This window comes from Rhinoderma darwinii, chromosome 3 (genome assembly GCF_050947455.1).
Source record: "Rhinoderma darwinii isolate aRhiDar2 chromosome 3, aRhiDar2.hap1, whole genome shotgun sequence".
Classification (NCBI taxonomy): domain Eukaryota; kingdom Metazoa; phylum Chordata; class Amphibia; order Anura; family Rhinodermatidae; genus Rhinoderma; species Rhinoderma darwinii.
The window spans coordinates 163,603,829-163,616,365 of NC_134689.1; the positions used below are offsets into that span (position 1 = coordinate 163,603,829).

The 12,537-nt window shown below is 41.6% G+C and overlaps 1 protein-coding gene across 1 annotated transcript in view; it reads right to left on the reverse strand.

Moving 5' to 3' along the window:
• Positions 1–416: 416 nt before the first annotated feature.
• Positions 417–12,537, reverse strand: part of CSRP2 (cysteine and glycine rich protein 2) — a 33,541-nt gene continuing 21,420 nt past the window's right edge. Inside the window, exons 2-6 of the mRNA XM_075856998.1 lie at positions 8,242–8,359; positions 3,549–3,717; positions 2,601–2,736; positions 2,102–2,195; positions 417–758 (exon numbers count right to left, since the gene is read on the reverse strand). Of these exons, the coding sequence (XP_075713113.1) occupies positions 682–758; positions 2,102–2,195; positions 2,601–2,736; positions 3,549–3,717; positions 8,242–8,353 (588 nt within the window). The 5' untranslated portion in view covers positions 8,354–8,359 and the 3' untranslated portion in view covers positions 417–681. The remainder of the gene's footprint in view (positions 759–2,101; positions 2,196–2,600; positions 2,737–3,548; positions 3,718–8,241; positions 8,360–12,537) is intronic.

Consider the following 12,537-nt stretch of genomic DNA (forward strand, 5'->3'; position numbering starts at 1 on the left):
AACCAGACATTGTGCCTAAAATATATTCCTAAAAAAATGCTACTGCATTTTTATAATGCAGAAATTGGTAATCAGTACCCAATGCTAGCAAAAAGGTAAGACCCTACAACATGTTGGCCTTTTTTTTTTTTTTAATAAGCCAAAAACAGGTTTGTGAGTGGAAAAATTCTGCATGATATTCGCATTGTAAATTTTACAAAAATGGTTAGATCTGCAATATAAATAAAAGGGCACAATGCAGACTTCCAAATTTGCAGCATGTTCAAAATTCTGCACACCCAATTTACATATATTGTAGCATTGTTGGTGCAGAATGTAACCGTCCTGATTTTCATGGGACATTCCTGCAAACCGGGCCATAAAATGCTTAATTTGCTTCTGTTTTTCAACAAGAAAAAAATGAAAACATGTACAAATTGACAATTAAACCATTTTAAGTTTATTCTGTGATATGAAGTAAAATTATTAGAAGACTGTGTAAGAGCAGATTTATTTAATTTGTGTTAAACAGAAAATATTCTTGTGGAAAGGGAAAAAAAAAAAATCTAAACAGCTTTAGTTTAACAATAGATATGGACAACTTTATAGTGATTAGTAAAACCTTGGAATGGAAAACTTGCTTAGTAATAAAGCATTAGGATGTGGTCAATAAACGTTATAGCAGAGTCTTTTACATGGTCTTCACTGCGCATGTACAAGAGCTCCAGCTCCTTGGCCGTATCCAAATCCTTTCGGTCCAAAATTTTTGGCATAACAAGCTAGAAAAAATAAATTTAACAAGAAACTAAAAATTAACTTACATGCATTGGCTAATTTAGTCAACCCAATCCCGAATTGTATGGACAAAGTTTTGGGTTCCAACATATCGAAAAACAAAGCTTTTCCATGGTAACAGACAAACCCTACCTAGTCGGAGCCTGCAATGATCCTCCATAATTTGTCTCTTACTTCTTCCTAACATGTAGTATGAGTATGACTGCAGGATCAAACTACACAGGGTTTGTTAGTTCTGTTACCGCGGAGAAACACGGGGTTGCATTGGAGCTGTAAATAGATTGGATGAAATGTGTATGAATGAAATATCTGCTAAACTCCGATCTTACTCGCACAGTACTCACATACACAATACTAAAAGAGTGTATCCTATCTATATTCCCAAAGACTTATTTCTTTCCTCATTTTCAACTTCCTTCTCTAACTATTAACATCCTATGTTATCTTTTAATAGACTTGTTTTATGGCATGATAGGAGGTCACATCAACCTTCTAGGAAGTTGGAAGTGTTAGACAAATTTAGGCCCCATGCACATGAACATAAGTTTGCATTGCCCAGGGGCCTGGACCGCAAAAAGATAGGACAGGTCTTATTATGGCCGCATTTTACGGTCCAGGCACGTTGAAATGAATGCACACAGCAATGTGCACGGCCCACGATTTGCAGGCGGCCGCGGGTGACACTACTCGGCCGTCTGAGCCGCAAATCACGGCCTGTGCACATCACTATTGTCGTGTGCATGAGGCCTTACAGTATATATATATATATATATATATATATATATATATATATATATATATATATATATATAAGAGGATACTGCATTAAAGTAGTGATAGCGGTTACGTGCCATTCATGGCAACCAATAGCTGGCCTCAGCGGTGATGCCGAGTAACATATGGACGGCATGTAACTGCTCCAGTAGGGGGCGGAGCATGGGACCTCAGCTCCGGACATGGGGGCACTTCAGGGGGGTGAGTATGTGTAATATGTAATGCCCCCCTTTGCCACAACACTTTTACTATTGTTATTAAAAAAAAGTTGCTCCATTCAGCTTCTGCATCCTGCATGTATTCTAGCACATAGCAGGCTAGAAAATGTGGTTCACAGCGAAATCACAATGGGTCTGACGACTCGTTCCCTAGCCCCCTTTTCTCTTCTCTCCTGAAGAATCTTTAGGCTGCAGAAGCTGAACGGAGCAGATTTTTTTTTTAATATCAATTCTAAATGTGTTTTTAGCACATAATACAACCAATACAATTTAGAAAAATAAAATAAAAAATGGCCCTAGAGAGTAGCGTATTCAATGCCTTTAAGGCTTCTCACCTTTGCAATAGATTTCCCCCTCTTTTTCAGTCATAGTTGTAGATTCTAGACTCTTGCCACATTTTGCACATCTGAAACAATTCTTATGCCATGACTAAAAAGGGAGAAAATGTATGGTAAATTAGTAGAAGGATATAGGGCATGTACGACTAATGTTTAATCTTGAAAAAGATATAATAAAAATAATAAAATTTGCCCATTTCACAAACGCCACCTCTTAGAAAAATGGACTTTGATCAAAAGAAACTGGTTGTCATTCATTTTTAGTTTAACTGCTATCATGCCTCAAAAAGCACAGATGTCAAGCAAACATAAGGTTACTACATTCAGAAAATGCTATATTTAGAATGAACAAGAACATTAACCTTCAGATATTCCAAATTCTATGTAGGAATGGTGTTCAAGGACTTGTAGTCTTGTGCTTTTCCTTTAGCAAAATATGCTAATAGCACTCACGCATAATTATTACTAAAAAAAAGAAAAAAGTCCAGTACATTACCTTTCCAGCTCCCATTACTTTCTCCGCAGCATAGACAGATTCACCACATCTGGGACACTTATCAGATCCTCCAACTTTCTGTGCAAACTTTGAAGGATTAGCAGTAGCAGACATACTTGAATGCGATGGTTGTGCTCTGCAATGGTACAAAAAGTTTGAAACAGTTTATTAATGTGAAACGTGATCAGCTTTAAAAGTATACTTCTCAAATAAAAATACAGTAGAGGGAGATGTTGGCGCACCATATAGGGGTCAGACGTCTCCCCAAAGGCAGCTGCAGGTAGATATGCTTGTATGAATGGGAATACATCTAGGATTCCATGGTCATGTTTATGTGCTGATGTTTGCTATACTAGAATTATACAAAACCGGTTTCACTTCCATATTCAGAACAGAAAACGCACAAGATAGATAGACAGTATATACCTGTAACACCCACCCGTTAATACACTCCTGAACATTTCTTTCGGTCTGTCATTTCTGTGCATTACATAAACCGAGCAGGTCACATTATGAGTTTACCTACAACCCCCCCCCCCCCCCTGTACTTGAGAAAGATATTGATACATTTAGTAGTAGATAATCCAGGCTACGGCTTCGTTCACATCTGCAATGTGGTCCCATTCTGACCTTCCGTCTGAGTAATTCCGTCAGAACCAGACCCCGAGCAGACACAAACTGACGAAGACTATAGCGTAGGCGACTACGCTATTGCTTCCGGCAAAACGACAGGTCCGGTGGACAACAGACACAAACGGAAACCATGGGCACCGGATCCATCACCATTGAGATCAATGGCGATGGAAACCTCTGGTTTCCGTCTTTGTCGGTTTGTGTCTGCTGAGGGTCTTGTTCTGACGGAAACCTCAGACGGAATGCCAACGCAGATGTGAACGAAGCCTAGTTTAGAATGTACACAGCCAGCTACCCTGTAATTAAATTACTTACTCTTCAGGTCTAATGCCCAGACGTTCACCTTTGTCCATATTCAATGTGCCTGCTCCTTGTCCATAGCCATAGCCCTTAGGCCCATACTTTTTCCCATAACAGGATCGGCAGTAAATTTCATCGTCATGATTAGCCACTGTTGTGCTATCAAGGTTTTTTTTGCAAACCACTAAAAACAAAAACCATTGAAATACAAAAAAGTTATTTATACACAAACATTGCTTTTTCTCTTAACCCCTTGAAGACCCGGCCATTCGTTTTTTTAGTTTGCGTTTTGGCTTTCTGGGTGTCATAACTTTAATTTTAAGTCATAGTTGTATTAGGCCTTGCTTTTTGCAGGACTGGTTTTACTTACTTTAGGTTACATTGTTGAGTACATATATGGGTCAGTGATTAATTTATATCTCATGGTGAATGGCGAAAACAAAATATTTTTATTTGCATTTCCATCAAGTATTATATATTTATAGAACAGGTTGATTCAGCTATGGTGATCCGAAATGTGTGTACAGTTAAATAAAATGTATTAAATGTAATATTGTTTGCGTGATTTTACCATTTTTCAGTTCAATAATTGGATTATTTATGGTGTTTACATAATGTACATGCAGGTAAGTGAACCTGTGTACGAATATGTTGTTAGGGCATACTTAGCTTAAAGGCTATGGAAATCTTTGGTGAATTATTGTAATGTATGTATATGTTGATAAGCACTTTTCTAATACATTTATTGAAAGAAAAACCTTCCTTAGTTTCCGCGATGCAGCTTCTACATAAAGTGAATACACCGAAGCTGGAGAACGCTGCTTTCTGCCAAATCAGTCAGTGATCATGACTGATTGGAGTGGCCGACAGCGGCTTGTGTGTGCCTCCAACACCTAATCTAACCCCAATAATTATCAAATCTTGATACATTGTAACAGCTGTGTGGGCAGCACTAGTTCAGGATAGGTTTTTAACCTTTGGATGGTAAAGGGGTCATCTGATGAAGGGAAAAAAAAAAAAAAAAAGTAGCTGGAACTATGAAACATTCACAGGATCTGGTGACAGTGCGCTTCTTCCCCCTCCCTGTGTGCCCGACGTGTATGAAGCCCACTCTGCTGATTCAGAGAAGGAAGAGGACTTCGCTAATGAACTGAGTCAGTCAGTCCGTCCCTTTATACAAGTAACCAAGACACGTGGAAGGGGGCGGAAGCTTCCTACCACCGAGCATGTGACGATGCGTCGTAGCTACAGCAGAAGCGCTAAACTTCCAGGACCACGTTCTAGGGAGTGAAATCTAGACAGCCATGCAGTTTTGTAAACTAAAAAAGTTTTACATTTTCCAAGCAGCTTTTTCTTTTGTTGGACAACCCCTTTAAAAACACAATTTTTGGATTGACAGCCAGCAGAGATCTTGAAGGCGCCAAGAATTTGGACCACAAAAGGATTAGAAGAGTGGATAACTACTCATTACAAACATAATAGCAATAAAGAAAAGAAATCTTCATTTATAGAACTACATCGGCTCATTTATATAGCAGTAAATGTTAAGTTCGGCTCACTTTCAAATTTAAAAAGTGAACAACGTTGCCTTAGGCACGGTCAACCATGTCATGAGCATTAGATAGATCATACTTCATTTTTACAGAGTTGAGAAAGAGACAATTCAGGAAACCAATATGGCTGTGGGCTTATAATGGTGACATTTAACAAGTGGGAAAATGTGTGCTGTTTGTGGCCAGTCAGCAGATCGCACTGAATGTTCTGCTTCCAGTAACATTTTTCTTCAGAGTCATTAAACAAACATAATTGTGCTTAGTGTGCCAAGTAGATGCCATGGATATTCACTGTTCTCACATTCCACCCTTTAAGCAGCCCTAATCCTCACAGGGCGATTTGTGTCAGCAGTCTACAATTCTTGGAGGAAAGAGAACCTTGGAGGAAAAAACAAAAAACAACCAAACAAAAACTACAAAATAGGCTCTGCATATTAGAGACATAGGAAAAGAGAGCGAGTGTGTATACACACGTTTAGCCATAACACATTGAAACCAGCAGCCTAATATGGTGTATCACTAAAACCTCTCTGACCCGTCGAAGCATGGACTCCACAAGACCTCCGGAGGTCTCGTGGCAATGAGATGTTAGCAGCCGACTCGTTAAGATACGGTGTGGGGCCTCCAGGGTTCAGACATGTTTTTCCATCCCACGGATGCTTGATCAAAATTGAGATCTGGGGAATTTGAAAGCCAAGTCAACATCTTGAACGGTCATGTTCCTCAAACCATCCCTTAATCTTTACAGGTTTGTAGGGAACATTATCCTGCTGAGAGAGGCCACTGCCATTAGGGAATATGGTTGTCATGTAGGGGTGTACTTGGTCTGAAAAAAAATCTTTAGGTAGGTGGTACATGTCAAAGTAACATTCACATTAATACCAGGATCCAAGGTTTCCCAGCAGAACATTGGCCAGACCAACACACTGCCTCCGTCAGCTTGCCTTCTATCCATAGTGCAATCTCTTCCCCAGGTAAGAATCACACATGCAACTGGCTGCCCACAGGATATCAAAGAAAATGTGATTCATCAGACCATGCCACCTTCCCATTGCTCCATGGTCCGAGTTCTGATACTCACATCACCACTGTAGGCACTTTTGACAGTGGACAGGGGTCAGCAGCGGCACTGGCAGGTCTGCGGCTATGCAGCAAGATGCAATGCATTGTGTGTTCGGACATCTTTCCATCATAGCCAGCAGTAACTTTTTCAGCAGTTTACAGTAAAATATATAGTAGCTCTACTGTGGGATCAGCTGTGCTAGCCTTCGGTCTCCACACGCATCAATGAGGCTTGGGAGCACATGATCTTGTTACAGATTCGCCTCTTCCTTGAAGCATTTTTGATATACTGCATGCTGGGAACGCTCTACTACGCCTGTCAATATGGAGATGCGCTGACTCAGGCCCCATGCACATGTGCCCGTAAATACGGGTCCTTTGCCATCCATATTCCACCCGTATTTATGGACCCGTAAAAAAAGGGGGCTGGAAATTATGTCACACGATCGCTCAGATGCCATTTTCTCTGCTTCTCTTTATTCAAAAATTGAAATCCCCTGACATCACCCAGCAACGCTCTCATAATTACGGGTGCACACACGTAGCCACCCGTAATTTCGGGAGCCCCATAGACTTCTATGGGCCTGCCCGTGCCATAATTATGGCCTGAAATAGGACATGTTCTATATTTTTCAACGGCCCGGGCACCTTCCCATATGCAAACGGGAAGGTACCCGTGGCCAATAGAAGTCTATGGGCACGTAATTACGGCTTGACGGGCGTTTACAGTCGTGTGCATGGGTCCTTAGTAGTTTAGCCATCATAATTTGACCCTTTTCGAAGATTCAAATCCTTACCATTCTCTTCCTTCCAACAAATAAAACGTCAAGAATGGCTGTTCATTTGCTGACTAATATATCCCACCTCTTGTCAGGTACCATTGTGAAGAGATAATCCAGATTATTCACTTCCCCTGATGGTTAATGTTAAAGGCTATGTACACCCATTTACTTTTTTATTTACAGCTGCTTTGTATTCTGTATACAGCGCAGCTGTATCATGCGCTGAAACCTGCATCCATCATGTCAGCAGCACCGACTGGTTCAGGGACAGCAGGTCCTGCGTGTCGATCCACATCTACGTTATGAACTTAGAGGTCATTGATAACAGCTCAATCCTGGATGTCAGACACAGGACCCGCTGTCACTGAACCAGTCAGTGCCGCTGACCTGACATACAGGTTTCAGTGCTAGATACAGGATACAAAGCATTTTTTTTTTTATAAAATGTAACTAAAAAGTTGCAATCACAGATACATTTTTATTTAAAAAAAAAAAACAAAAACATTTTCAAAAAGGTGTATATAGCCTTTAAGGCTGAACGGTCTAAATAGCATCTTCCCACTCTTTCATATGTTAATAGAATTCACAGAACTGTAGAGTTTTATTGTTTTGTTTCTTCAGTGATTCCCAGACCAAACATTTCACAGCTGAAAATTTTACACTATCTGGTCTAGGCAACGCTTTATCTAAGCGGGCACAGCCACCGCATTTTCGGCCCATGCTTCCATACAACGTATTGGAGCACGGTCCGTAAAAAGCAAAAGATAGGACATGTCTTGCAGACGCTTGCTACAGCCCGGACGCCTTCCTGTAAATATACGGGAAGGTGTCCGGGGTCAATAGAAGTGAATGGGTCCATAATCAGATCGTAACTACTGCCCGCAATTACAGATGAATTCTACGGTTGTGTGCATGGGGCGTTACTTATTATACAATGATTAGGCCTTAAACTGTCTTTGTGCGTGATACTGAGTATCACATTGAAAAAATATTTAACAAAAACTATTAAAAAAAAATAAAAAGCTTTATTAAGCAAAACTGAAAAATCCAATTTTTTTTTGGGCAAATGAAACATATCCACTCTACTTCCAGCTTGTCCTTCCATTATATATCAAGGACATTGAAAAAAAAAAACATGCAAAGCTACAGGCAGCTTGGGAAAAGATGCATACAGATTTCAATGTGAAACTTTTTCCTTTCACCCCTTACGTGTGCAAGGCAATGGTCTACAACTCCATAATAACAAGTCCTGAAAGATTTGTACACAATACCACGTATGAACATAAAGTGGGATATTCGGCATATACTTACTGCAAAGGAAGCAACACTTATGAAAGCTCTTGCCATCGCACTGCACCTCTTCAGCATGGTACACCGTTCTGCCACAGGCCCCACATTTGTTTCCACCTCCCCAGTTAGGCATCTTTTACTATAGAAAACAAAAATCAGCAGCTATGTAAAACCAAGCAATGTCATGAATTTCAATCTGGTCACAATAAATGAGCACAGCAGATGTAGTGCAACCAGAGAGTTCCAGAATACGATATACAAGGCATAATCCGCTTACATACTGTAGTCAGTCCATGGAAATAGTATAGTGTTCATTCTTTGAGTGGGTTTGTGAGTGCAGAATTCTCTACCCTCATACATAATATTACCAAAGATCTATACATTGTAATAAAACTGGCAGAATGCACACAATTTAAGAAAAAATAAGATCAAACACCATCAAGGCTGGACATAACCAACAGGTTAGTGTTCCCTGTCCATGTATTTGGTGGCCAGGAGGTTCCACCCAGTGCAGGCATATGGAGTATCTCTTCTTAAAGAGGCAGATAATGTAATGACCGCGCTGTGTGCTTCCCCAGCATCTGTTAGCAGAGACCAATGCAGGAAGCTTCATACAGCAGCCAGAGATGCCCTTCACATGTGGCTTCCTGCCAACAGAGGACCCTTTCCTGGAGTACGTGGGAGAGGAGGCCTTGCTGGGACTATCAAGAATTGGGGAGAAGGCCCTATTACTACTGCAGGGGGACCGTATTTACTACTAGAGGTGAGGGAGGGAGATGCATTGCTTTTACTACCATTAAAATTGGGCTCTATTTTGATTATAGGGGACAAAACCCACAAGTGACATGCATTGCAACCAGTCATGTTTGAAGCCTGGCCTTACATGTCAGACTTGTTATTCATTGTTAAATGTGTGTATTGCACCTCAGCCAGGTTGTGTGGACCCAGCCTTAGAACAGGTCACTGCTGGTGCCTACACTTGGTTAGGCGGGATTCACACGACCGGGTCGTTCCCGAGCCCGAGTGTCGGCTGGTAAAATCGGCCATTTTGCCCGGCCGGTTTGCAATAAGTTTTGCATCCGTGCCGGGCCGATCCGGACAGTGACATCAGCGGCAACTCCTGAAGGGGAATCCCCATGTGTTAGGGGATTCTGCTTCAGGAGTTTCCCCTGATGTCACTGCCCAGATATGGACAGAGACATCAAGCGCTCTGGCCAGGAGCGGAATCCCCGAAAACACAGGGATTCCGCTCCTTCAAGGAGCTAAAGTGCGGCTAGCACATAGAGCGGGGAGATACCTCCCCGCTCTGCTATAGTGGCGTCGCTACAGTAGTAGCAGCCGCAGCAGCAGCTGCTAGCGGCGCCATCGAAGGTGTCGCCGGGCCAGGGTGCTTTTAAAACAAGCAGGGGAAGGGAGCCAGCGCAGCGCTCCTTTCCACCTGCTGTACACCCCTGCCCTGCCACACAGTGTACAGCGATGCCATTCGTCCGAATGGCATCAACTCCTCCTCCTCACATGCACTCTGCGCTGTGAGGAGGAGGAGAGAGCGCAAGCTCCGGAAAACCCGGCCATCACTCGGAACACATTCCGGTGATGGCCGTGTAATACCCGGCCCCATAGACTTCTATGGGAGCCGGGCGGCCGGGTACACGGGCGAAGATAGAGCATGTCCTATTTTTTGACGGCCGGTTTTCCCGGCCGTCAAAAAATCGGTCGTGTGAATAGCCCCATTAGGGGTCTATTATTCCTAATGCAGCCGGGTGCCGGCCGATTTATGAACGGCCGGCACACCCTGCCGTGTGAATGAGGCCTTAAGGCTTGTCCAGGCCTGCACTATTTACTAAACACAATGTTATGAATTCACCCCTCCAGTAAAAATGCATATTTAGGTCTACGGAAGCCAGACATTAAAAGGGGTTTTCCCCATCAGGGACATTTATGACATATCCACAGGATATGCCATAAGTGTCAGATATATGCGGATCCCACCTCTGGTACCTGCACCTATCACTAGAACCGGGGCCCCCTAAACCCCGTTCTACCGCGATGTATTCTCGTTGACACTTGCAAATTCCAACCACGTAAGAAGAAAACCGCGTAGGTCACTGAGCGATGATGTTTCCGTAACTCCCATAGAAGTGAATGGCAGTTATGGGAAAAACGTAGCTCGCATGCTACGCTGCTTCCGTAACCGCTGTCCGTGGGTTCCCCTGACTGAAAGGTCAGACGGAACCCATAACCGGAAGCCTGACTCAGATGTGAATGAAGCCTAACCGAGAAATTTCCTCCTGTTTTTCGCAAAAAAAAACAAACAACTGAATTTCTCTCAGGAACGGCTAACATGGTGTGAATCAAGCCCAATTATAACCACACAAGTGTGGAAGATGCCGCACAAGGACAGACAATGTACAAACCCCCAGCAGATGTGTACCAGTAGCTAACCAATGCGTTGACATTTTTTAAATGCTATAAAAATAGTCACATTTGGATGGGTTTCAAGTATATAAAGAGCTGCACAGAGTACTCTTCACTGGCAGTTTTCAGAGACACAGCAGGTCAGTCAAGGTTTGCTCATTGCTGTAATCAAATATCTTGTTATATTTAATCCCTTTAGGACCCAGCCTGTTTTGGCCTCGTGGACACAATGATTTTTTCAAATCTGACATGTGTCACTTTATGTGGTAACATCGGAACGCTTTTGCCTATCCAAGCGATTCTGAGATGGTTTTCTCGTGACATATTGTACTTTATGTTAGTGAAAAAATTTGGTCGATAAATTCAATATTTGTGAAAAACTTCACATTTTAGCAAAAATTAGCATTTTTCTAAATGTATTTGCTTGTGAAACAAATACCACACAAAATAGTCACTAGTTAACATCCCCCATATGTCTACTTTATGTTTGCATCATTTTTTTTCACGTACTTTTATTTTTCTAGGATGTTACAAGGCTTAGAACTTTAGCAGCAATTTCTCATATGTTCAATAGGCCATTTTTTCACGGACAAGTTCAGTTCTGAAGTGGCTTTGAGGGCCTTATATATTAGAAAGTCCCCATAAATCACCCCATTTTGAAAACTGCACCCCTCAAGGTATTCAAAACCACATTCAGAAAGTATTTGAACCCTTTAGGCGTTTCACAGGAATTAAGGCAAAGTAGAGGTGACATTTAAAAAATTTTTTTTTTGACACAATTCATTTGTAATAAAAAAAAATAAAAAAAAACTGTACCACAGAAGGTTTTACCAGGGAAACGCAACTCAATATTTATTGCCCATATTCTGCAGATTTTAGAAATATCCAACATGTGGTCCTAGTGTCCTAATGGACTGAAGCACCGGCCGCAGAAGCACCTAGAGGATTTTGGGGCCTCCTTTTTTTTAGGAATATATTTTTGGCACCATGTCAGGTTTGAGGAGGTCTTGTGGTACCTAAACAGTTGAAACCCCCAAAAAGTGACCCCATTTTGAAAACTACACCCCTCAAGGCATTTTTCATGGGGTATACTTAGCATTTTGACCCCACAGTTTTTTTGCAGAATTTAGTGGAATTAGTCTGTAAAGATGAAAATCGCCTATTTTTCTGTGGAAACAGAATTTTTTCATTTTTACAAGGAATAAAGGAGAAAAAGCCGCCCAACATTTGTAAAGCAATTTCTCCCGATTACAGCAATACCCCATATGTGGTCGTAAACTGATGTTTGGACCCACAGCAGGGCTCAGGAGGGAACGAGGGCCTTTTGGATTTTGGAGCGCAGATTTTTCTGGATTGGTTTTCAGTGCCATGTTGGGTTTGCAACGCTCCGGAGGGACCATAACAGTGGAAACCCCCCCAAAAGTGACCCTATTTTGGAATCTACACCCCTCAAGGAATTTTTCTAGGGGTATAGTGAGCATTTTGGCCCCTCAGGATCTTTTTTAGAGCTAAGGTGACCAAAAAAACTGCGATTTTGGTGCTTTAAATTCTTTATTACTACAGCGTTCACCGTGCGCAATAAATTACATTCTACTTTATTCTGCCGGTCGATACCATATGTGTTTAGTTTTTTTTAAGTTTTGCAGCGTTTGCACAATAAAATTACGTTTCTATAAAATAATTTCGTTTGAGACACGCTATTCTGAGCCGTAACTTTATTTTTTTCGTCAAAAAAAAGCTGTGGGAGGTCTTGTTTTTTGCAGGACGGGTTGTAGTTTTTATTGGTACCATTTTGGGGTAAATGCGACTTTTTGATCACTTTTTATTCTATATCTTGGGAGGGGTGGTGACCAAAAAAAAGCGATGCTGACAGTTTTCCGTTTATTTTGTTTGCGGCGTTCA